Source organism: Pholcus phalangioides, unplaced genomic scaffold, assembly GCF_987345545.1.
Source record: "Pholcus phalangioides strain wild (caught in Gottingen) unplaced genomic scaffold, Ppha-v1.0 ptg000172l_1, whole genome shotgun sequence".
Taxonomy (NCBI): domain Eukaryota; kingdom Metazoa; phylum Arthropoda; class Arachnida; order Araneae; family Pholcidae; genus Pholcus; species Pholcus phalangioides.
Window position 1 is genome coordinate 5,128,241 of NW_028301637.1, and position 23,173 is coordinate 5,151,413.

The following is a 23,173-nucleotide window of genomic DNA, read 5'->3' on the forward strand; positions in this document are numbered from 1 at the left end:
CAGTGAGCCTATCTTTAACGGTAAATTTCTATCTGCCCCATGGGCTCGAGAGTTTCTCTCCCCCCCCCCCGAGAGTCACCAACATTTACCATTACAGTACCTCCATAAGAACCTGTAATATTTAATTAATTAATAATTCAATTAAATTAATATTTAATTTTCCCCGTATAATCCCACTTTTGTTGGGATTTCTATTTCTCACAGTGAAGGCAGTTGGGCGCAGATCAAGGGTAGAAATGTACAGTGCTTATGAATGACGATTCGATGAAGTTTTCATATTGTTCACAGAATGAGCACCAACAAAGACCATGTAATCACCAATATGAAAGATGATTATGGGTCAGTCGCATAGATATAATATAACCATTAATCTTATGTTTATAATCAGTCTCATATCTTCGGCTGGACTGTTTGAATATTTTCAAATAATCTTTATTAGCGTCTAAGCTTTTGGTACAAGGTTGGTGTGCTTGGTCTACATATTTCTGTTGGCAAAAATATGGAATATTGCAGAACCGAACGTGGAAATGATATGTTGGTTTGCGTGTGTATTTAAAAGTTTTCCCCCCGTAATTCATGTTCGGAATTAGCAAAACTTTTAATGAAATTGAATGAATTAGCCTGTTATTAATTTTCTTTATTTGAGTTTGTTGTATCATAAAATAAAGATACAGATTATACGGATGACAAAAAATAATGTACTTTTGAAATTAAATTGTTTGAATTCAATTCAAATTGCAATAAATTGAAATCTTCTCCCACGCATCGTTAAAAAAAAAAAAAAATTATGATAGTTTAAAATAGCAATCACTAGTTATTCTATTAATCAGGCTTTTTATTGCGATATTCACGTTAGATAAGCGTTTAAATAAAATGTTACTCAAAGGCACTGAATATAAATAAAGGTTTAGATATTATGGAGTGTTTATATATACGATACGAATTGTTTTTAAAATTATCCTAATAAATGTACGCTATAATCAGATGCGGATTGTTTTCCCACCTATGGGCTATTCAAACCTTGCCTCCCTTCTTCCTTTCTAATTCATGTTCTTGATCACCAATTACTTAATTTTGGTCACGTCCTTTCACTTGTCATCTTGGGATAAAGCCCGCGTACTCCTCCCCACCCAGGCAATATACTACTGAATATAATCTTACATTGTCTGTTAATGTTAATTAACTTGTATTGTAAGAAGAAATTTTTACTTATACACTGCTCAAAACAATTAGGGGAGCACATGATTTTAACAAAATTACGCAAAGATGTGTACCGATAAGTAACATAAAATGAATCATCCATAATTTAAAGCCTAGCAGGAAACGGAAGAAGAAAACTTCATATGCAAATCAAAGTTCATGACGTCAAAAACCAGAAAAAGGCAGAAATCGGGATGTTGCAGAAACGTCTGTTTTACTGCCGTAACTGTGAAATTCGATTGCGCAGTATTTTGTTTTGAGACAAGGTGACTTGAGGATGTCTCAACAACGTGATTTACCGGAATCCATGGCATGGCGTGTTATAGGCAGACTGGAATCCGGGCAAACACAACGTAGTGTCGCGCAAGGTTTCTAGAATATATAGTTCTAGGTGTCGTGGACGCTGTTGGAGTCGCCAGAAGTGTTGTTGCAAGGCTGTGGAATCGATTCCAAGAAACAGGAAATGTTAGACGTCGTCCAGGGCAAGGTCGGCCACTCGCCACTACAGCAACTGATGACCGGTATGTACGGTTAACAGCCCGTCGAAACAGAACAGGGAATGCTACGCAGCTGCAAAGACGGTTGCTCTTGGCAACAGGACGAAGGGTGTCCAGCCAAACATTACGTAATCGGCTTCATGAGGGAGGGCTCTATGCACGTAGGCCAATGGTCTGCATTCCGTTGACCCCACGCCACCGTGCGGCCCGAAGAAGATGGGCTGCTGAACATCGAGATTGGGAGCAACATGATTGGAGCCAAGTGCTGTTTACAGACGAGTCCCGATTCAGTCTGGAGTGTGACACCCGACGTGTCCTGGTATGGAGGGACAGGGGCACTCGAAATAACCCCGCATTCGTTCGTGAAAGGTCACAATACAGACGAGCTGGTTGGATGGTATGGGGTGGGGTGGAATCAGCATAGGTGGACGTACGGACCTGCATATCATTCGGAATGGCACTTTGACGGCCCGAAGGTATGCAGACGAGATACTGCGACCTCATGTCATCCCTTACGCTGGAGCCATTGGAGATTCCTTTGTTTTCCAGGATGATAATGCCCGACCGCATAGAGCTCGTCTAGTGGAGAACATGCTTGAAGCTGAAACAATACAGCGTATGGAATGGCCAGCGTGCTCTCCTGACCTGAATCCAATCGAGCATGTTTGGGACATGCTCGGACGACGCATTGCTGCGCGACCAAGGCCGCCTGTTACTGTCCGGGACTTGCAGATTGCACTTCTTGAGGAGTGGAACAGTATTCCCCAAAGTCTGATCGATAACCTCATCGCATCCATGGCAAACAGGTGTGCAGCAGTCTTAGCTGTTCGAGGAGACCACACGCCCTATTAAAACTCATGCATCATGTCTAAACAGTACTTTTTTTTATCGTTTACACGTAACCAAATTGTTGCCCTAAATCATCTTTTCATGTTTTTTTCCATATTTTCAAAGAATTAAAGCTTAATTCCAAATTTTTTTTACGTCTTTTTTTCTGTATTGCGCATTGATACGCGTGTACTATCCATTGTATGCCAATACGTAGCTGTCTCGCACGGTTTTCTTCACTTTTTTGCTTGCTCCCCTAATTGTTTTGAGCAGTGTAGTTGACTGGAGCCGTATGAGTGTCATGTACATGAAGTTACATACAATGGGCTAATTAAAAGTCTGATTTCATTTTTTTCCCACGAGAGTTGTTATTTTAGAGTTGAAAAAAAAAAAAAATCAAAAATCGATTTTCATTTGCAGTGGTGTCAGAGACAGAGATGCTGTTGGTGCCGAGGGCACTTTATGGAATGGGTATGAGCACCCAGAGAAATGATTCAGAAATAATAATTTCCTATTCAAGATCAAGACAAGAACCCACAAGTTCCAAAGCTTCCAGCATCCTTGGCCAGTCAAAGATGCCGACATGAAGGAAACATCGAGGAGAAGGGGGGGGGGGGCTGAAAATCGCCATTCATTCCGTATAAAAGGGACTCAGCAACGTACTCAGGAGGCGAAATGGTGCATTGCATTGTATATTCATGAGTTATTGGAGTTGGGGGGGGGGGGCTCAAATGGCATCAGCCCCCCAGTTTCTGGCGCCTATGGTCGGAGTGTTTGAATAAGACTTTTCGCAGCTGTTACACATAAAACTTACATACATTGTCATAAAAAACTCCTTAAAGATATATTCTCCGCATGGATACATTTAATAGTGAATTACGGAAATCGTGCTGGGAGGGCCACATTGATCGCAATTTATTATCTCGATGTGCACCCCCAACGCCCCTCGCTGCAAGAAATGGAAATCCCTACAGAAAGCGGGAAGCGCGGCCTCTACGATGGAAATAAAATTTTAAAAATTTATTGGATCACAATTTATTATTTGGGTGAGCTTCCCAACGCCCCTCGCTGCAAGAAATGGAAATCCCGACAGAAATGCGGCTTATATGGTAAATTAAATTTTAAAAATTTATTGGATCCCAATTTATTATCTTGGTGTACGTTCCAATGTCTCTCGATGACTTCAATGAATACTTTCCTTCATTTATTAAAAATTAAAACAGAGATGGAAGGGGGAACATTTCCAATAAATGAGAAAAAAAAAATTAGTTCCATTTTTTACGCCTAAAACTACTCTATAAGATCACAACAAACATATGAATTTTAAAGCAATTCAAATTTGTCGCGACGGACGAATTGACGATACAGCGACGAAATGAGTCTGCGAAAAATTTGTACCGCGACGAGTTTGTAGCACGACGAATTGACGCTGCGACAAATTGAATGCGACGAATTGTCCCGCGACAAGTAGAGCGCGACAAATTGAATGCGACGAATTGTCCCGCGACAAGTAGAGCGCGACAAATTGAATGCGACGAATTGTCCCGCGACAAGTAGAGCGCGACAAATTGTCCCGCGACAAGTAGAGCGCGACAAATTGACCTAGATCCCCAAGAGAGAAGTAATCACCTCGGGTTGGATTAACCTTCGGCCACAATGTGCGCTAAAGGACACAAATATTTCTACAGAGTCAACTGAAGAGACTAACACATTGTCACGTTAGGGAAACAGGTGGGTGGAGAAGGGTTCAATGATATGGATATAGAGGAAGTCGAACTGCTAATTAATAGCAATTCAGAGGTATTGACCGAGGAGGAACTAATGAAATTGACTGCTCCTGAAACTGAAGCGGCAAGGTAGAAAACAAGCATTGGTGTACGCGCAAAGGGCGGGGTCGGGGTTTTAACCTCCCTTGAGCCAAGATTATAGTGTTATTTTGCAGGTGAAAAAAATATAAACACCACCCCCCCCCCCTCAGAAGGGCAAAAGTCTTAAACGCCCCCTCGAGAAAATTCAGCGTACACCTATGACTAACATAGCGGAAGGGTTTCGCACGTTCAAATCAGCAAGATCGTTTTCATGACATAGATCCCTCTATGGGTACGCTTTTCACATGTAGAAAAATTTGTAGAGGAAGCCTTGTCATCATATTCCAACATACTTGATGATATGAAGAAACGGCAAACAAAAATCACCATGTTCTTTCAGAAAACATCGCCAACACACAATTGCAACATCCTCTTTGATATTCCCTTATACCTCTGCATTACCCTGCTGTTCTCATGCTAATCAATAAACGAGATATACAAGAAAAAAAAACTGGTTTCGGTTATTAGCGGATTTCTCGTATTCGCGGTCACCCCCGGATCGTAACCCCCGCAAATACGGGGGGCTGACTGTATTCTTATTCCGATTGGCAACAATCATCATTACTGTAGGCAATTTTTTGCGACAGGTCCGATTAATTCATCAATTGTTAATCGCAGTTAAAAATTGTAGTTGGGATAATCAACTCAATCAATCCGATTAAACGCTTGCATAATATGAATTTATCTCAGAAAACCGATCAGAAAAATACGGTGAATTTACAACCAATACTTGTATGTGTAGAAAACAACTACTGTATAGATCAGGGGTGGCCCGCGAGGTGATTTTATGCGGTCCACGAAAAGATGAAAAAAAACTATTTTATTCTTGATATTAGTTCCGACTGACGAAATTGTGATTATAATGTAGGAAAAAAATATATTTCTGATTTCACAAAAAACAATTTCTATTTTCAACACACAAAACCTCTTTAAACACACAGGTCACATGATTGATTTCAAAAACCTACTGTGGCCCCCTGATGGAAGTAGCAGTAGCAAATTTTCTTGCGCAATCACCAGAAGGTAAAATTTTCCTCAAATTTTTTTCTTTCTAAATAAAACTAAGGAAAAAAAAAGCATTCGCAAAGCACAAAAAAAAGATTTGGCGAGCTTGACAACATCAACTCGAAGAATAAAAAAACCCCCAACCAAAAAAACCTCGGGATAAGATATTAGGTTCACAAAGTTTGAAAAACCAGAGAAAAGATACACCAACACCATATTTCTATCGCGAAGTGCTTCGGAAAAGTTTCGCAACCATGAAGAAATCAAATCCCAAATTTAGACTGAACATATATGACTAAATTTATTGAGATTACAAAAGCTGATACAATTCCAGAAACCTTCCCATATTAATAACATAATGCATTCTTTCTATAGTACAATTTATCACAGCACACCATTAAATCTGAGTATCACAACAATATAATGTCATTGCCAAATTCGCCATTAAAGATAAAATGAATACTAATTTCCAGATGCATATCTAAATTATAAAAACTGTTCATTCTACGAATATCAATTACCAATTCTAATAGTGGAAGCGCAGCATATTGGTATAATACAAGGTGTTCGTAACCTGCTTAGAAAATATTGGAGGGGCGATAGTATAACCATCAAGAGAAACAATATTTAAAGTAGAACCAATGGTCACTATCTCCTTAGAGAAGCGGTTCTCAACCAGTGCTCCATGCGAACTTATAGGGGAGCAGTGGCCACTCAAAGAAAATGAAAAACTCAGTAAATTTAAAAAATATATATATAAATATTTTTGAAAAAAAATTAAATCAATAACTTTGATGAATAAATAAAAAATAGACCTACGGGGCTCTGCCATAGAAATTATATACCAAAAAGGGCTCCGCAAGTGAAATAAGATTGAGAAGCGCTGCCTTAGTCAGGGCCGTCTTAAGAGCCTCATGGGCCAAGTGATGTTTTTGAGGCCCTACCTGGAAAATTCTCGAAAATTTCAACCTCTTCTCATTTTTGTGAAACCCCTCTCCTCTTGAGGTGCCGTCATTTCAACTTTTTCCGGGGGGGGGGGGGAAGGCAAAGCACATGTACTCAATGTATGTATATATATACACCATTTTTAGTGTATTTTCGAAAGCCGGGGGGGGGGGCATTGCCCCCCTAAATGACGGGACTGTAAAAAAGTCTCTTTAGATCAAAATTTCTAAGTTAAAAAAAAAAAAATTTCCTAATTTTCGGCAATTGCACTGCTCATTCACAAATAACAGATATTTTGATATACACTTAGGTCTATACGATACTTTTTTAAATCATAATTTCAGATTATTCTGAAACTTTTCGAAAAAAATTGAGGATGATTTTTTTATGTATATGTCATAAGTTATGTAAAAACTTGAGAGGATTGAGATCAAATGAAACCTCACTAACTCGACATCTGTTTAAGTCGATATGCTCATAGATGCTTTTGGGGTGTCAAGTTATCAAGGTTCTACTGTACATTTTTCATATAGCCTACCGCAGAATCAAACATTTTTGTGTTCAAAATTACAACATTAAAAAAGTGTAACTGTAAATACATCGGTGGAATAATTGATACAGCACATACAATAAAAATCTCAATAGGTATTGATAACAAAAAAAACAGCTAAATGACACATTCTTTATAAGTGGAAAATGAAGAAAAAAAATTGCAAGCATGCAATTTCATTCTTGAATAACAATAATAGGTAAGCTACAGGGCTGGACGGATCACCAAAATATTTAAAAGCCTGACTTATTACATGCCCAAATCAGTATTTTTATACCATACACGCTTAACATGTGACCCTTGAACTCAAACCTAATTTTCTAAAATGAACTAAACAGCACACTTCTAGATCACTTAAGAAACCTGTGGAGGTTTCACATCACTTAAGAAGCCCACAGAACATTCCTAGATCACTCAAATCAGGGTTTGACATACTGAAAATAAATCTAGGCATCAACCAAATATTTTAGGAGCCAAGCATATTTATTTTGCAGGAGCTAGTAATAATGCATAGAAAATTTTAGGCACCAATACCAACTTTTTAGTAGCTACAGTGACCTGGGATTCATCAAGCCCTGACTTAAGACCAGCGGCATATTCACAAATCACTTGAGTGTGACCTGTGGTACAGTTCCAAATCACTTCAGTGACACTTTATGCAGTTTCGCATCACTTAAGTGGCCCCAGCACATTTCCAGATCACTCAGGCAGTACGCTGAACATTTACAGGTCACTTAAATGACCCTCATCATATATACAGCTCACTTACATGACCAGTGACGCTGTTCCAGATTACTTAAGTGGAATGCACTCTCATAAAAATTGAGCAGCCTTGTTTTATATGGTAGCATCGGGCATGTGGTTGAAAAATTATACATGCCTAGGGATGTCGAGCAATAGATTTGTCCAGCACTGCTAAGTTAAGAAGATTATATAATGCAATTCTATGAATGCCTATGTACAGTGTTAATCAAGTAGGATACACATGAATTTGAATTATTCAGTCAGTCACTGTATAGAAAAAACTAAATGAAAAAAAAAATTTATAGACGAGTTATGATACCGAAACCAACAAGAAATATTTGTGAATTGTTCTAACAAAACAGATACAGCTAACAAAAATGAAATTACTTGATAAGACAAACAAGATATGGCAGCACTGTGTGATTCAACCTCTAATAACAGCGCAAAAAGTTATGTCTGTGACACTGGTAGAAGAGTTCTTAATCTATGCTCATTGTGTGATGGATGCTTCTGAACAAGTGCATCTTGGCATTCTTACTGATGGTTCGATTTCTACGTGAAGGTGGTTATTTAGAATCAAAGAAATACATTATCAAATGAAAGTTGGGTAAAGGACAATTTTCTCAAAATGTGTTCAACTCTCACAGCTCTGCAATACCCTATGTGAATACTAGGTTTGATTCAAGCTCTACCGATATTTCCAAGAAGTTTACCCAAAGATGATGTCACACTCTGCGCTATTACTTCACTGAATGGCTGATGAAAAAATAAATCCAGGAAAGAAAATTCAACTGCCCTTGCGGGGAATCAACCCACATCTTCAAAGGCAACTACAAACCATGACTTCAAAGGCACTGAATCCTCTTTTGTTAGAGTTTGTATACACTGAACGGGACTAAACATGGACAGCCAGACATAACTCAGGCACACATTGCTCACATTGCTGGCACTGGCAAAAGATGGCCACTTATACAAAGATCTTTGGAAAATGTGAGCTTTGGATTGAGTTTTCCCACATTTGATGTTGTTTTTCTCGACTTTCCTGTTTTTCGAATTTGAATACCTCAGTGAATATTGCACTTAGAAAAGTGGAATTATTTTTGCTGGCACCAGGAGAGACAGGACAACTTTTTAATTGGGATTTGCGACACACAGGACTGTGTTAGTTAATTTTTTTCATTTTAATAACTATACAACACCTTGCAACCTAAATGACCATTTTCTAACTGGAAGTGTACCTCTAGGATCCATGGTTCGCCAGTAAAATTTCATATGCCTGTTACCTATGCACCCGGTATGTCTGAGACTGTACTATTTCTTTACAAATACCAGCATATGCAGATACTTTTAGGTCACACTGCCAATTTTTGAGCTGCTTTGTCTACATTTTATTTGAACAATCCACACATATGTAACAGCAATTATATAACTGCACTATCAATTCAATAAACTAGTCAAATTCAGATGGGTCAAACATCTGTTCAAGTCAAAATTTGCTTGTGGCCCCAAGAGCCTTCAATGTTCTAGGGCAGGACTTAACAAACCTCCAGCCAGGTTTATACTACCTAAATCGGTACTGGCAAATTAAATTTTCAATATATGATTGCTAAATTGGTGTATAAGGATAACCAAAAAAATTAAATTAAATTAATTTCATTACAGTACATCTCTTTCACATAAGAAGTCATTGAGTCTCAGAAAACTTGAAAATGACACTTTTCTTGATGCTTGTCTCCTAAGAAATTTGGGTAGTTTGATAACTTGAAGTTCTTTTTGGTATTCAAGATTTCACTGCATTATTACTACTTAATTGTACATGCACCTCACACATTCTTCCGTGGAATTCATAATAACGTCAGAACACGTTGTGAGAATAAATGAGGATTCCCCCTTCCCGGTATCCACCTAGGTGTGTAAACATATTGCTTAAATGGGTGGAGGCCTTCCTGAAATATCGTAAACAGTTTGTCCATTTTAAAGATTGTAACTTCCCATCAGCCTCTATAAAGTCTGGTATCCCTCAGGGATCTGTTCTCTCCCCATTATTATGCTTAATTTACATTTTAATGGCCTCCTCAAATCCCTCAAGTGCACTGCTAGATTCTTTGCAGATGACTGCATAATTTACCATGTGTTCAATCAAGAACTTCTCCAACATAATTTGGCTTTTATCTCTGACTGGTGTTCCTTATGGCAGATGCCTATCAGCATTTCAAAAATAGTGCTCGTGAGAGTTTCCCCATAAATTAATTGCTCTTGAATTCTCATATTTGATCAATAATTTAACCGTGTCACAAGTTTTTTGAATTAAATACCTCGGCGCTATGGTCTCAGCTGACCTATGTTAGAACAAACATGTTGCTTATGTCTTCCAGAAATGTTTCTTCCACAACCTTAAACATTCCACTCAGGATATCAGACTACTCTGCCACCAAACTTTATATATCCTGTACTGTCCTATGGCTCTGAAATCTGGGACCCCTACACCTCCAATAATATAGACAAACTCGAATTGATTCAAAATAAATCCACTCACTTCATCCACGACTGCTGGTCACCCTTTGTTTCCATATCCAAACTTAATCTCCTTCCCCACTTTACCATCTTTCTCAACTAATCCTGTTTTATAAGACTTCCGATGGTCATCTCAACTTTGATACTTCTGGTATTCTAGCCAAACCATCCTACATCTTCAGAAGACTTGACCATTCCCTTAAAATAAAACTTATTTTTGCTTCTACTGATTGCTTTGAATACAGCTTCTTTCCTCATACCATTGGTGAATGGAACAAACTCCCAAGCTCTATAGTAGACTCCCCCACTACCACTAGTTTTTTGTACAATATCAAACAATACCTGTGTTTCATTCAGTCACATTCTCTTATATAGGCCAAAGGGCCAACAAAATGGTATAAATAAAATAAATATATATATGCATGGCATCAACATATTTATGTTGCAAAAGTCTTACTTGCTTCATGTTCTTGCTAGTGCTGTCATCTCTGTTTCATATTTTGAAGTGAAGATACGTAAGCATAATGTTGCAAGTCTGCCTGCTCCACACCAAGTGTTTCCCATATCTGGAAGTGATAATGGTCATGCCCGGAAGTGTTTTGAACATGTGAGTGTTCATCTCGAGTTTCATGTAGAAAATTTTGATTTCTGAATCAATTCTGGGGGTGGGTGTTCGAGCACCCATGACATCACCAGCTCTGATGTCACTTCGTTCAGATGGCTGAATTTTCATGTAATGCAAATATCACGTCTGCTGTCTGTGGAGAAACATTTTTTCACATGGTAGATTGACTCATATTTGCAGCTCAAAGTTGCAAAATAACAAAAAGCACCTAAATCTAATAAGCTAGTCTGCTTCCTGAGGCCCATGATCATATGCAAAAAACCCTGCTGCTGCTCAGCATGTGACAATTTGATGTATTGTGGCCCCCAATGGCTGCAGTGAACAAGTCATTTCCCTTTGCTATATAAAGACAGACAACTAACCAGCGAGGTTTGAAAAAGTCTCTCCACAGAGAGCAAGCTTCAAAATAATACTTGCATAGCATAGCATGATAAATACATTATATAACTTCAAAACATCAGAAACATATGGCAGCATCAGCAAAAGCACAAAACAAGCACAACTTCAACAACATAGATACATTAGGGCCACACAACATGCATTCCTGCATATAACTAATTCATTAGAAATTCTGCAGGGTAATGTGTATGAGCTGCATGTAAGGTTAAGTAGACAATTAACCACTCAATGATGGGCCTGCAAAAATGGTACCCCCCCCCCCAGTTGCAATCTGTTGTATATGAAGGTGGTGCTAATGTAATAGCTGTTAGGTTTGCATTATCAAATCAGTATTATACTTCCATCGAACCCTGTACATTATCCTCCCCAAAAACCATTAGCCCATTTGTTTGCGCCTCATTAAAGAGATGAAGTTTTTTAATCTACTTCTTGCTCTGCTAATGGCATTTTCTGAAACTATATCAACTAATGAAAGACTCTCATTTTTCAGATAAATACGGCACAATGCATCTGTATTACACATCACGTGTATGCCACAATCGTATCCATTAACTTGACGTAGGCACTCCATTTCATCAAAACATATATTGCGTTGTCCCTCACCAATCAGGAATGGAGATAGAGCATGAGCTATGGCGATGGCATGAACGGTATTAGTACCACCAGACAAAGAGTCATAATGCTCGAATGATTTACTTGTGGCTTTATACAACAACACGCTCCAATGAGAACCTCCTGAATTGGCATATTCATCCCTGTCATTGACGGGGAGAAAAACATACTGCTTCTGTTTGAGGTCGAGACCATCAACCATCATCTCAATGTCTTCGCGGTCACTGCATTTGATACATTGTACAACTTGCGGACACACAAAACTAACTAATTGACGGTAGTCCTTGTAAACAAAGTTTTCCAAGTAATCAAAATAGAATGAAATAACGTTATCGTTGACCCAATTCGGAGGATCCAAGAGTTCAATGTCTGATTGCCTGAGAGAGGAATTCTCGTAACTTACAACAATTCTTTCTTCGGAAGACATGTCTATAATGCAAAATATGATCCTGATGAGATGAGTTTCAGAGGCTTCCACAATAGATTTTCAAGCTAAATTCTGCATTTTTAATAGCTTCTCTGCCGTCTAAAGGAAAAAAAAGAAACATGTTAAGACGTTTTCAGCAAAATTCATAAATTTGTATAACAATGAATGAAATAATTATAAGCAGAAGAAGTTAAATTGCAATAAAAACTTGACATGGGACATGCAATTATTAGAAATATTTCTAGGGCTGGACAAATCGAGAAATAATTTAAGAACCAAGCATATTTTGCTCTCAAGGGGAAAAACTGTCATAAATGAAATTTCTAGGCTCAAACTTCCCATGTCAGAGCTATCAGCTCTGGGAGATTTTCATGCAGATCTGAATGCCTTACAAACACCGCATACATACATACAGTCAAACTTGGTTAATTCTAGTGATGTGAAACTCTTAATAATCTTTAGGAGATTCTCTCATCAAAGAGAATATTTGAGAATATTCACTGGAAGGGGACTACTGTAATAAATTACTGGGGAATATTCTTATCGAAACTAATAATTATTCTTAACGTATTTGTCTTTCCAGAGAATATTCTCAAGGATATTTGTAATAACGTGTGTTATAATAATCTCTACAAACAACTAGAGAATATTCTCATCAGGAGAATATCCAAGAATATTCTCTGGAAGTACCAAAGTTCTTGTTATTTTTTAAGAATATCCTCCAGTAATTTATAATAGAAGATAGTCCCAGAGAATATTCTCAAGAATATTCTCTGTCCTGGCCTGCCCCCCCCCCCCCCCCACTGTCAAGAAGACTGGAAATATTAAAGCTTGCAGCCCACAATATTAAACTTTAAAAGCAAGAAAATGAAACAAACATGGCTGAATTGCGCAACTTGCAAAGAAATGTTTATGCCCTACAAATATAAATATATCCCTACTTTAATTTCCAGCTCGTTAGACAGAATGTGCTATGTTGTAACGTATGGACCCACAGAGAGTGGCAAGGGACCACTGAATAAAAAATAAGTACTTTTATATTTATAAATTTGATATTTTCATTAAATAATAAATTCACCTTTTATCCCAAGTCGCATCATCTGTGGCTAATCAGAGGATATCGAACGGAAACCGTATTATTGCTAGGAGATGCCCGCCTCATCATTGTTGTTTACGTTAACCACCATTTTCTTTCCTGTTGTTTATGAAAACCTCAAAAACATACTCGTACTCCCTAGCTGGGCAGTCTTTGAGTGTTAAAGGGTTAAATTAATACTACAACCAAACAAAAAAAAATCTTCAAAAGGACCAAAAAGTAAGACAGACTTATTCAAAATGGGATTTATGGTCAAAGTCACTCCACTGATTTGCAGAAACTGATATTGGTCGTTTGTGATTTCTGTCCATTTTCTTTACCAAAATAGCACACATCTTTGCAATTTGAAGCAATGACGATACTCTATGCACGACATGACATTTTCAGAAAAAAAACCGAGTCAAGGGACTTTTTCTAGGTAAGATGGCATGAACAACATTGGTAACATCAGACAAAGAGTCATAATGTTTGACTGATTTACTCTTAGCTTTATACAACAGCACACTCCAGTGAGTCTCTGCAATTGATATATTCATCCCTGCAGGCCGGAATGCAGGGCGCTGCGTTGAGGGAGGGGGCGACGTATTATGTGGATTCACCATATCATCCTGCACTTTACAGGATGGATCATTTTCTTCCCACCCCGCTATTCCGAGGGTATGTCATAATTAACATTCTCTTTGTTTTTTAGGGGCCCCTAATGGGTTATTTCACAGCCTAATTCGGACTCAACCTCAGTATGGAAATTTCTGTCAATAAGAGAGCCTTCTGACCTTCTATACAGTCTGGAACAGCTATAGGCCTAGTAACTTATATAATCCCTTTTGTGATTGGCGACTTTTTTGACAATTTCTTTACTAGCCTGGTGGTGTTTTTCTTCCTGGACTGCGACGATCTGTCATTTTCTTCTTCTGTCTGCTATTATCATTTCCTTTGGGTTGCCATTTCTCACTATTGGATATTGTTAGTATATGCTATATCATATACATATATTTATACACTGAAGAGCCAAAAAAACTGGTCACCTGCCTAATATCGTGTAAGGCCCCCGCGAGCACGCAGAAGTGCCGCAACACGACGTGGCATGGACTCAACTAATGTCTGAAGTAGTGCTGGAGGTAATTGACACCATGAATCCTGCAGGGCTGTCCATAAATCCGTAGGAGTAAGAGGGGGGGGGGGTGGAAATCTCTTCTGAACAGCACGTTGCAAGGCATCCCAGATATGTTCAATAATATTCATGTCTGGGGATTTTGGTGGCCAGCGGAAGTGTCTAAAGTCAGAAGAGTGTTCCTTGAACCACTCTGTAGCAATTCTGGACGTGTGGGGTGTCGCATTGTCCTGCTGAAATTGTCCAAGTCCGTCGGAATGCACAATGGACATGAATGGGTGCAGGTGATCAGACAGGATGCTTACGTACCTGTCACCTGTCAGAGTCGTATCTAGACGTATCAGGGGTCCCATATCACACCAACTGCACATGCCCCATATCATCACAGAGCCTCCACAAGCTTGAACAGTCCCCTGTTGACATGTAGGGTCCATGGATTCATGAGGTTGTCCCCTGCTTTTAGTCCATCAGCTCGAAGCAATTGGAACCGAGACTCGTCAGACCAGGCAACGTGTTTCCAGTCCTCAACAGTCCAATGTCGGTGTTGTCGGGCCCAGGCGAGGCGTAAAGCTTTGTGTCGTGCAGTCATCAAGGGTACACGAGTGGGCCTTCGGCTCCGAAAGCCCATATCGATGATGTTTCGTTGAATGCTGACACTTGTTGATGGCCCAGCATTGTAATCTGCAGCAATTTGCGGAAGGGTTGCAGGTCTGTCACGTTTAATGATTCTTGTCAGTCGTCGTTGGTCCCGTTCTTGCATGATCTTTTCCCGGCCGCAGCGATTTCGTAGATTTAATTTTTACCGGATTCCCGATATTCACGGTACACTCATGAAAATCCAAATTTCATCGCTACCTCGAAGATGCTATGTCCCATCTCTCGTGCGCCGACTATAACACCACGTTCAAACTTACATAAATCTCAATAACCTGCCATTGTAGCAGCAGTAACCGATCTATCAACTATGCCAGACACTTGTTGTGTTATATAGGCGTTGCAGACCGCAGCGTCGTACTCTGATTGGTTCCATGTCTCTTTATTTGCATACGCATGCCTGTACCAGTTTTTTTGGCTCTTTAGTTTATATATATACACACAATTTTCCCAGCATGTTACATTCAATTATCTTGTTGGAATATGTCGCTGAGGATTCATTTCTCTCAGGTTGTACATACTATAATTTTTTTCCTCTCGTATTTTAATTTTTAATTCTTTGCATACTCGCCATTATAGTTTTTGATCCTGTGATCATGTTTTTATTAAACCCAGAGACTTTTTGACCAAACCAAGACAGCACTTGTAAATAATACAACGGTCCCCATTGCATTATTTAAAAGACAATCCAGGGGTTTTTTTTTATATATATTATGAGAATATTTATTAAAATACCAGGAGGGACTTGTATCATTGAAAAGTCCTGGTTTTTATTATTTTTAATCCCGTATCTGGTCTAGGATGTTATATTTTTAATTTTGATCCTTTACTTAGTTAACATTAACAATTGGTACACAAAAAATTGAAGATTCAAAAATATATATCAGGTGGGGAGGATTTATATATTAAAAACTGGAGGGGAGGGGGGGGGGGGTTTCGAATATTTCTCTCGTCCAGAACGAATTTGCTGCCATCTGTTGTAAAAATACATGATCAAATATTTAACATAAAGATATCATCTCTATAGATTAAATTAAAAAATAATAATGATTTCGAAAATTTGGAAATAATTTTTATTTAATGAATTTTGATTATTTAATTTTTAACCCTTAGAATTTCCTACGAATGCCAAGAATCTTCTCCCGTATTTTCGGCGTACATAATTCATAATTTATCTCCTCTTTAACATCGATTAAAATATCATATAATCGGTATTTACAACTTAGAGGAGAAATATAGAAATCTTATATTTCTTCTCGATGACTTACTTAAGTTTATAATATGTTGTGTGTTCTTTTTTCCCCTGTGGCATCATCTCTCGCCCCCTTGCGTGGGTGGCAGAGGCGAAAAAAGGGGACAAGCGAACTGTTTCCCTTGCGTGACCTACTTCTTGCTCAGTGTGTTACTCTCACGCAAGTGAGAAAAAAGTTTCTCCTTTTTTATTATGTAGAATTAATATTGTTAACCTATGTAAATAGTTTTTTAAAATTAAATGAACTTAAATATTATCAACCGTTTCTTCAATTGGAGTCAGAATATACAGCGTCCTCAATGTGTACCACATAACGATACCCCCCTTGAGTAAGTGAAAGTGAATAAATTTATATTCTTTAAAAAAATATCATATAATGTGGCTCCGATCACAGTGTAGAGCCTCAATATATATTCTTATATGTATTATTATTATTACTTTACTTTGTACATTGGCTCTCTCTTAACAAGCACGCTCTGGTCACGTGAAAGAATCTCAGTACATTCTGTACTGAAACACGAGATGATCACGTGACCGGATGCCCCTTCGGAGGGTCCGAAGGGCCATGTGTGTGTGAACATCAGTTCAGCTCCAGCTCTCACACGAGATGCACCAACGTCGTCTCTCTCTCTCTTAATATATGTACCATGTAAATAATATCTTCTATATAGCATCATAATTAAAGATAATGTATCTACAACTATGTCTCATTGATATGGAGTCAGATGCAATTGCTCTACCGTCACCACTTAGCATTAGATTTCAGCAACAGTATTCTCAAGTTCTACCTGTGTGCTCATCTTCATCCATCGTTACGAAAGCTATGAGCTTTAAAAAAAGCACCTCTCTGAATGCCAGACAAAAAATTATTACTATTTATTCTCCCGCGCGTTGCGTCTGTCTCTCTCTGTGGATTTGAGTAGACTGAAGCGCGCATGCGCTAACTGCACTCACCTCCGTAAAAATTATCCAATGAGCGTCTACTTACCACTTATCGTGTGGACACTTTCAAGAAGAATCGGTAAGTTAGAATTAAGTTACCAACTAAAGCACTTGCCTCGTGTAAACGGGCCTTTAGAGAAACAATAACTTGAAAAAAAAATTAGTCTGGTTCAACCTTAGCTTCGAAATATGCAAAATGAAAAAAAAAATTTGATGAAAAAAAAATTTATAACCTAAACCGAAGTCCTGATAAGCATGAAAATTTTTTTCCCCCATCTTGATATTGGCCTGTTTCATACTTGACAAAAGTAATAACAATATCTGTGATTTTAATAAACGGCATCAATGGCATTATTCATGAGTCTAATAAGTGACGTCTACTGCACCTAGGGGACATTCAAGTATTACGTCAGCATCAAGGGGAAAAGGAGGTTTCGGATTTGCTGACTTTTGATGGGGAGGGGGGTTCGAAGGTTGCTTACATCTTCAACCATCCTTTTTTGAAGATATGAAATATTCTAAGCTGCTAACAGGAGGAGGGGGAAAGGGGGGAATCATAGTTTTGTTGACAAGGGGGTGTCAAAATGGCTGAAAATCTGCTTACGTAATACTTGAATGGCCCCTACAAATATTTTGATCACTATAGCTTCCGCGACTTATTTTTTCATCAAACGAAAACATACCTCACAGTTGGAGACCACAGATGCTTTCACGAACCACAATGAACTAGATTCGTAACTCATGCCATAGCAAATCTTTTCTTTTCCCAAGTTCCTTCAACAGCAGCGATGAATATCATCAGTAAAATCAGTCAAAGACATCCATCTATAAGTTGCAGAGATAACAAACAATAAAAGAATTGGCAACAAGATCATTTTCCTCTCATTCCCACTCCTTCCCTTATATTGCTCTTATAAGGATGGGATACAAAATATAACCGCATGTCAAAAAATATAGATTAATTAATCTTGAAAGCAATGTTTTAAATAAAACAAAATCTATCTGCTTATACCATAGTGATACAGCGATGATACTCGATATAACGATAAATCCCTCTACGCCGAGTTTTTCCAAGCCTTAGTTGGAAATGCCTATACTCCTGTGTTAAACTAATGCTCTCTCAACATCTTTCCTTGGTCCGCAGAGTATCGCTCTATCGAGATTTCGCGGTATTCAATGAGTTATAAAGTATTACTGACATGAAAGGTAATCAAATACTAACTAAATTTAAATAAAATTATTTCTTTGTTTCACTGTGGACGCTTTCTCATGTCTAATGTATAAGAACCGTTAAACACCAACCATCAAATTACTAACAACATGGAAACGTTTTAGACAGATCTTCCCAACACGTGTTTCCACAAGCAAACAAAACAAATCCAGCTGATATCATAGACGCTTTTGATTGGCTCGTCGCGTTTGAAAACTTGCACAACTACTACTAATGGTACGTTTTTTTTTTTTAATAATTTTTTTTAAGGCCGGTATTAGGCAGGGATTACACTATAAAAGTTTGATAAAAGTAATTTTATAAAACTTGGAAAATTCAACCAATAAAATTATTGTTTGCATTTGCTCGAATGTAACCTATGAGCTTCATTGGTTGGATTTTTTAAGTTTTATAAAAGAGATTTTATCCAACTTTTATAGTGTAATACCGGCCTTAGTCTTTGAAAACATTAAGAAAAAGAAATAGCATTCAAAGCGATTAAAAGTACAAGTTTTGCATTGTATCTGAAATAAAATAATTTTACAAATTCATGAGGCTGACCATATTTTCTCGAGATAAATACGGGACATTGGGATTTCATATACGGGGAAATACGGGACATTGCTAACTATCGCCAAAAACGACGCCAAAACCAAACAAAGCTGCCAAATATTGTTGAAATAACGGAAAATCACAATGGCGGGATATGAACAATTACTGCAAATTGAAGTGGATTAAAATTAATTCCACGAAGAAAACGTTCACCAAAGACGAATGTGGAAGATTAATATTCTCTTTTATAGTTGTAATTATCATAAAATAATTTATGAGTTGAAAAATAATGTCAATCTTTGACTTCAATGAAGAATAAAAATTCAAGTAGGCTTCGTGTAAAATACGGGAAAAACCGGGACACTTTTGCCAAAAAGTCGAGACGACCAAAAAAAACAGAACGTACCGGGAAATACGGAATGTATGGTCACCCTAGAATTCATTCAATCGTGTGGTAAATGACGTGACCATACGTCCGCATTTCTCAGGACATTTCCGTAGTTTTGACATTTTTTTTTATAAAAAAAAAAAGTGTCTCGTTTATTCAACTAAGAGGATTTTTATCCTTCATTGAGATAAAACAGTTAAATTTTCTTCCCGACTCATAAATTATATTGCGATAATTATGACTATAAATAAAGTATACATTCCACGTCATATTTTCAAAACCTTTTTATTACGAGCAAATTTTCACTGCAATTTGTACTGATGCTTCATTTCCCATCACTGGGGCGATTTTTCGTTGATTGAAAACGAAATTGCAAACCTCGGAGTTTGCAACTTCGTTTACCTTTAGCATAGTCTGACCATATTTCTTTGAGAGAAATTGGAATTCTAAATACGGGACATTGCCAATTATTGCCAAGAACAACGCTGAAAGTGTACAAAGTTGCCACATATTTCTGAAATTACGGAAAAATAGCGATGGCGGGAAACGAAGCGTTACTGCAAATTGCAGTGGATTGAAATTAATTCCACGAAATAAAACGTTCAACAAATGTGGGAAATAAATGTTATTTATAGTTATAATTATCAAATATAATTTATGAGACGCAATATAATTTCAATCTTTGACTTAAATAAAGAACAACGATCCAAGTAAGCGTCATGTGTTATAAAGTATTACTGGAAGATAACGGGAAAGAAAAACGGGAAAAACTGAGACACTGTCGCAAAAAGTCAGGACGGCCAGAAAAACAAAGAAAACCGAGACTGTCGCGGGAAATACGGGACGTATGGTCACTCTACTTTAGCATCATTTTTGGTCAGAATTCCTGTATTTTACTCGGAGAAATATGGTCAGCATACTCGGAGTAAGTATAGGAGTAGAGAAAGAGGATAACCATATGGATACATCTATTTATATTTTAGCGGAAATCAGCCAGTTCGCGAATTGGCTAATTTAATCGAACATTGACCCAGCCAATGTCCAAATTTCGGGCAGGAAGCGGCACGAGAACCCTACCCAAAGTCAGAAAAGTAGCAGCATGAATCTGGGTCATCTACAAATTTGGATGCATTCACTATAATGCACTTTTTCTCGAACAAAAGGCCACTACTGCAATCAATATCAAAAAAATATATTACGGTCATAATATTTCACAGAAAAATTGCTTTTCAACTCTATATTTTGCTTCAAACATACACGGTAGCAATATGCATGAACGACTTAGTTCGTTATATAGTTATTAGCTCGTGATATCAATAACAGGATTTGTTTCTGAACAGAATTCTGATGGCGAGGTCTCCCTTTTCTTTCTCGAATGTGTCTTTTTGTGACTCCTCAAATACCGTTTACGTGCGAAAGGCTTTCCGCAAACATCACAAATGAAACACTTATCTTTATAATGTGTGAACATGTGTATTTTCAAGTCTGATCTCGAAAAGAACTTTTCTCGACACACTTCGCATTCATAATGCTTGCCATTCTCATGCATTTCCATATGCTTTTTCAAGTGCTCTTTGCGAGTGAATCCCTTAGAGCACAGCTCGCAAGAGTAAGGTTTCTCGCCAGAATGCAACAGTAGGTGGTTCTGCAAATTGCCGTTCTGAGTAAAAGTTTTGCTGCACACATGACAAGAAAATGGTTTATCACCAGAGTGTACCATCATATGCTTCCGCAAAGTAGTACGGACAGAGAAGCTTCTCTGGCAAACTTCACAGGAAAACGGCTTCTCCTTCGTGTGCACTAACAGATGTGCCTTCAAGTTCTCGCCGCTACAAAAAGATTTGTGGCAAACCACACACAAGAACGGTTTCTCACCAGAATGCCCTCTCATGTGTTTCTGTAAGTTGCCTTTCTGGGTGAAAGATTTATGACACACCTCGCAAGTGAATGGCCTGTCTCCAGAATGCACCATGATATGTCTTCTCAGAGCACATCCGTCATAGAAACTTTTCCCACATAAATGGCAACGATTACATTTCTTCCCCTCGTGCATCATCATATGCTGGCGCCAGTACAGCTTTTTTGTGAAGGCTCTATCGCACATATCACATACCAGTGGCTTATCAGAAGAGATAATTTTCAAATCATCGCCAGTAGTGAATGGTAATTCATAATGATTTAATGCTTCGCTGAAGGGATATGAATATGCAGTCAGTTCAGACTCCACTTTAATTTGAGTTGGTTTTACATCTAAGGGAATTACTATGTCCGTCTTTTCCTCGTGACCATTATCATTTGCTTGATCACCATCTAATTTTTCTAGTTCCTCAACATCTTGGTTTATCCCTTCGCTGAAGGGGTATGAATATGTTAGTCCATCTGGTTCAAGCACAGCTTGAACTGGGATTGGTTTTACATGCAAGAGAGTGGCCACATCAGTTCTTTTTACGGCATCACAATTTGTTTGAGCCCCATCTAATTTTTCTGGTTCCTCGTCATCTTCATTCAAGTCTTTACTAAATCGATATTGATTATCGGTTAGTTTAGCTGGTTTGGACTCTGCTTGAATTGGAGTTTGTTTCACACGCAACGGAATAACTCGATTCCCACTACCGCAATTTCTTTGAACTCTGTCTAAACGTCCATTTACATCTTGATTCAATGGTTCACTGAAGGGATATTGATACATTAATCCAGCTGGTTCAGACTCAGCTTGAACCAAAGTTGGTTTTACAATCAATAGAGGCATCGCATCAGTTTTTCTCATGTCATCACAGTTTGCTTGAACTCTGTCAACTCGTTCCAGTTCCGCGACATCTTGGTTTGGTGCTTCGTTGAACAGATATGTTAGTCCAGCTGGGTCAGACTCGGCTTGAACCAGAGTTGGTTTTACATGCTCCGGAATAACTCCATCACTTTTTCTCACACCGTCGCAATTCGTTTGAACTTCAGTGAAGGGATATTGATACGTTGGTCCAGCTGGTTCAGACTCAGCTTGAATGGCGTCCAAGGAAATAACTATATCACTTTTTCTCACATTGTCAGAAATTGTTCCAACTCCATGGAATTCTCCCAATCCCTCTACATCTTGGTTGAATGTTCTGCTCAATGGATATGTTAGTACAGCATTTTCGGACTCTTGTCTCCCCAGACCAGTTGTTGCTTGAATTGGTTCGACACTCAATGAAATCACTGTGTCAGTTTTTTTCTCACCATTTGTTTGTTCCGTCGATATTTGTTCGGCACCGTCCAATTTCTTTAGTTGCACTTCGTTAATAACTTCGGTCAAGTTCGGATCCATTTTTTTTTATATTTTTTTTACGGAAATTAAACAAATTTCAGTCGCAAATTAAACACGGCAATGGAGACATGAGCACAGTCACTAGTGAGTGATGACGCTCAGCAACATTTTTATCAACGCGCCCTGAATTTAAAAAAATAATAATAATCTCTTATCAATTTACATGCACTTACCGCAAAAACCACACAACAAATGACAACAGAAAACACGTTTGGGGGATGACTAATCCGCTCGTGAACCATCTAAAAGAGCCGGCTCTACTTGTCTTATGTTCTTTGGAGTTAGAAATATATCAAACTTGTGCTGCCATCTAAGGAACAACACTCAAACTACAGCGTTTGACCGTAATCATTAGACATCAGTATAGTGACCATACGTCCCGTATTTCTCGATATTTTGTGTATTTTTGGCCGTCCCAACTTTTTCGCAAAAGTATCCCGGTTTTTCCCGCAT

The 23,173-nt window shown here is 38.2% G+C and overlaps 2 protein-coding genes across 3 annotated transcripts; both read right to left on the bottom strand.

Annotated features, from left to right (window-relative positions):
• Positions 1 to 5,680: 5,680 nt before the first annotated feature.
• Positions 5,681 to 18,638, bottom strand: LOC149063614 (sentrin-specific protease 8-like). 2 transcript variants are annotated; one of them, XM_089255843.1, is made up of 3 exons: positions 18,492 to 18,638; positions 17,953 to 18,094; positions 5,681 to 12,313 (listed from the first exon to the last, which is right to left on the bottom strand). In XM_089255843.1, exon 3 carries the CDS (start codon positions 12,212 to 12,214, stop codon positions 11,552 to 11,554), a length of 663 nt encoding a protein of 220 aa, XP_089111969.1. In that variant the 5' UTR covers positions 12,215 to 12,313; positions 17,953 to 18,094; positions 18,492 to 18,638; the 3' UTR covers positions 5,681 to 11,551. The 2 variants fall into 2 exon arrangements, with proteins under 2 accessions (XP_089111969.1, XP_089111968.1); XM_089255842.1 differs by having other exon boundaries at positions 18,282 to 18,638.
• Positions 18,639 to 19,728: 1,090 nt separating this feature from the next.
• Positions 19,729 to 22,927, bottom strand: LOC149063615 (uncharacterized). The gene has a single exon (XM_089255877.1). It carries the CDS (start codon positions 22,718 to 22,720, stop codon positions 20,720 to 20,722), a length of 2,001 nt encoding a protein of 666 aa, XP_089112003.1. The 5' UTR covers positions 22,721 to 22,927; the 3' UTR covers positions 19,729 to 20,719.
• Positions 22,928 to 23,173: the final 246 nt, after the last annotated feature.

Bases quoted from the DNA above. Each gene is read 5' to 3' on its own strand.
- LOC149063614 (XM_089255843.1), bottom strand. From the start codon at position 12,214: ATGTCTTCCGAAGAAAGAATTGTTGTAAGTTACGAGAATTCCTCTCTC.
- LOC149063615 (XM_089255877.1), bottom strand. From the start codon at position 22,720: ATGGATCCGAACTTGACCGAAGTTATTAACGAAGTGCAACTAAAGAAA.